We start from the raw sequence: 3,253 nt of genomic DNA, 5'->3' as shown, positions 1-3,253 counted from the left end.
TAATTTTTAAACTGCTGCTTCTAAAAATGCATTACAATTACAAATTTAACATGAATCCTCTGTTCCGCCAGAAACATTGTGAGTGATTTTTTTATATTTGCACCATGGACGTTAAACAACTTTGTCCACAATGAAGGCATTAATAATTTTGTAATCAATAATTCACTCCAACTTTAATTTCCAAATAATGGCAATCACTTAGATGTCAACAGAAATGAGCCTTACCCATAAGCCAATATCAGAAAAGAAATCCATATATTTCTGGACATATTTTCGTGAGAGTAAAAGCTATGTTACAAATTTGGGTAATTACAGAAGAAAATGTCTGTTAGAGACGGATTATCCAGATGACGGATCGATTGCTATAAAAAAGTTCTTAGATTAGCAAGACTTCAAGAAGATTTAGGGAGCCCCAGAGAAAAGCTTTAACACTCTGCGGACGCAAATCTTTCAGTATCGCCCTCCGCCTTGAAGCCACTGACTGCAGGAAAATTTGGGCGAAGGCCATCCATTAGCTCGCCATTATCGAGACTGCGCTCCTCTGCGATTGGCCGCAGTGTTTTCTCCAAAGGCCGCCGTCTTCCGGCACATACTCTCCGCGGTGGGGCAATTTCTAGCCACTTCCTATTCGTTGTTATCGTCGTCTTCGGAATTGCCATTACCAGAGTCAAATTTTCTGGACAGTACAATCTTGAAACGAAAACCCTAACCTGCACCAAACCCTAAGGACAGCACCTGGGCAAACTGCAATCCGATACGAATGAGAGTGCTTTTAATAAGTGAATATTGAGCTTGCCAGCAAGCAGAGGTAGATCAGAGACGAATTGTTGAGTTGTGATTCCTACAACGCCTTATAATGGGTGTTCTGTGGTGCGGAATCTGGATTCAACGGGCGGATGGGTAGTTACCGTTTAACGCGTTTCCAAAACTCGCGTAGGAGATTTCGCCAGATCTTGGGATGCCGCGTGGGCGGCTCTGGAACTTCTCACAAAATATTCCTCCCCCCACTAAGGACAAGCAATGGGTGTGGGTGTGTTCTGTACGTGTAAGTATGTGGCCCTTCCAGTAAGAGTATCTGATAAATTTAATGGGGATGTTTCAACAGATTTGGGTCATGTGGACCCCAATAGATTTGTAAAGTGAAAAATGATGCCGTCCATCCTCTAAATAACAGGCATTATCATTTGAGATATACACGTTGCTGCATTGTGATGCAAATGGCAATTGGGTGGTTGCCTTTGTTCAACCGTGCAGCTCTATGATTGGACTCCTAAAAGGTAAACAGTGTAAACACCTCCATCAACTATTCTCTATTTCCAAGTGTATTTTTCCACATCCTTTCTTTCACAACTTTATTGTTTGCTCATTAATAATGGTTGATAGATATTTTCAAGTATTTTATTTTTGAACGTGCAACGTTTAAGAATAAAAAATCACTATATAAATATCTAAAAATCATGCATGAATATTCTAACAATATTAATAAAAAATACGTAAGTCATTTCTTGTCATAACATTATATTATGCAAATGGCCTTCAAGTTGATGATGATGATGATGATGGTTAACGTCCACTCAGACCAAATTGGTCTATCAGACCTACAATTTTCTTAATTTTTACTTGTCTGGCTCCTCGTCTTTCTTGGCGAGATTGGTGTTGTAGCTTTCTTTCTTTTCTCTACGGTCTTCCAACTTCCTTTGTCTTGCATCTCCTTCATCTCTTCTGGTTCTTGGGACATTGGTGTCTTAGCTTCGCGATCTATTGTGTTCGTTCTTTTGAAAATAGTCGGAGAAGAAGTTTGGTTTAGGAGATCTGCTTTGCTGTTAAATGAAGATTTATTTTCTGCGGTATTAAAATCCTCATACCTGTTGATTTGTTGGGGCGGGCTTTCTCCTTGCTTGTTTTGAGAGTTGCTTCCTTCTTCCTTGATTTCTTGTGACTCATTTTCTCTAGAATATTCTTCTTCTTTGATGAGAGTGTAGTGTTCTTTTTGTGCTCCTTCCCACCATGTAGATCTGTGGTGGTTTTTTCTAGCAAAATTTTTCTCAGAGGCTTTTGGGAATCAAATGTTTGAAAATTAATTTTTTTAATAATATTGAAAAATAAATAGCTTATCAATACCACATGCTTTATTGAAAAAATAAATGGTTTATCAATACTATTTCACAATAAAAAATCTAAATGTAAAATATTTTAGACATTATATTTAGCATTGATTAGGTAGAGAGAAAATTCTCCATCATATGGATGGAGAGAGAGAAAGCAGGGGGGAAGAGAAGGAGAGAGCAAACAGAAAGAGTGATGGGTAGGGGATAGAGAGAGGGAGGTGTCAGAGAGAGGGAGAGAGAGGAATGAAGAGAGAGAGGAAGGTAAGAACACAAACATAGAGAGATAGAGGTAGAGAGAGAGACTGTGACAGAGTAGAGATGGAGAGAGGGTGAGAGGAGAGGAAGAAAGATGGAGAGGAGAGGTGAGAGAAGAAGAGAAAGGGAAAAGTGAGGGAGACATAAAAATGGAGGTGGGAGAGAGGGAAAGAGCGAAGGAGAGAGGAAGGGAGATGGTGACAGAGTTGGAGGGTAGAGAGAGAGATATGGCGGGGGGGGGAGAGTAAGGAAGATAGAGAGGCTATGAGATAGAGAACGGGAGATGGATGGAGAAATAGAAGAGGGAAGAAAGATAGGCAAAGAGATGGATCTAGCCTAGATATAGTATAAAAACCAACCTAGATCCATGTTAACCCTGGATCTATTAAACCCTGAGAAGACACTTAATAAATCTAAGTTAAAATAAATCTAGAATGATGTATATATATATATATATATATTATTTATAATTGATATTAAAATATTTTATTTATAATAAATATTAAAATAATTTGTATTATTAATATTTTTAAATATTATTTATCAATTTTATATTAAATATAAAAAGTAATTATACATATTCCAAGAAAATAATACATCCTCGTAATGGATTGTAAAAATAACTTTTACTTTAATTAAATTAAAACATCTTTGTGAAATAAATCGATATAATTTATTTTAAATTTTTTAAATAAAAAATATATTTAATAAATACTTAAAAAAAATTAATTATGTAATGTCCATTACTTTGGGATCAGAGACTTTTTAATGGTTTCGAAGATATGAAGTTGGATTTGAAAATACTTGAGTTGGATTTGAAAATACAAGTAAAGATAAACATTTTAACATTTAGGTAGCTAAATGTTAAAGAAAAGATGAATTAGGATAAA

General features: G+C 36.1%; 1 protein-coding gene across 1 annotated transcript; it reads right to left on the bottom strand.

Annotated features, from left to right (window-relative positions):
• Positions 1-238: 238 nt before the first annotated feature.
• Positions 239-864, bottom strand: LOC149254746 (uncharacterized). Its single transcript, XM_089457078.1, has one exon. It carries the CDS (start codon positions 657-659, stop codon positions 426-428), a length of 234 nt encoding a protein of 77 aa, XP_089313204.1. The 5' UTR covers positions 660-864; the 3' UTR covers positions 239-425.
• Between the last annotated feature and the right edge of the window lie 2,389 nt (positions 865-3,253).

The sequence above is a fragment of the Pinus tabuliformis genome, chromosome 7, assembly GCF_031772625.1.
Source record: "Pinus tabuliformis cultivar Carrire ecotype Pingquan chromosome 7, CPIR1, whole genome shotgun sequence".
NCBI lineage: Eukaryota > Viridiplantae > Streptophyta > Pinopsida > Pinales > Pinaceae > Pinus > Pinus tabuliformis.
The sequence above is the reverse complement of the archived record's forward strand: the minus strand, read 5'-3'. Positions and strand labels throughout refer to the sequence as shown.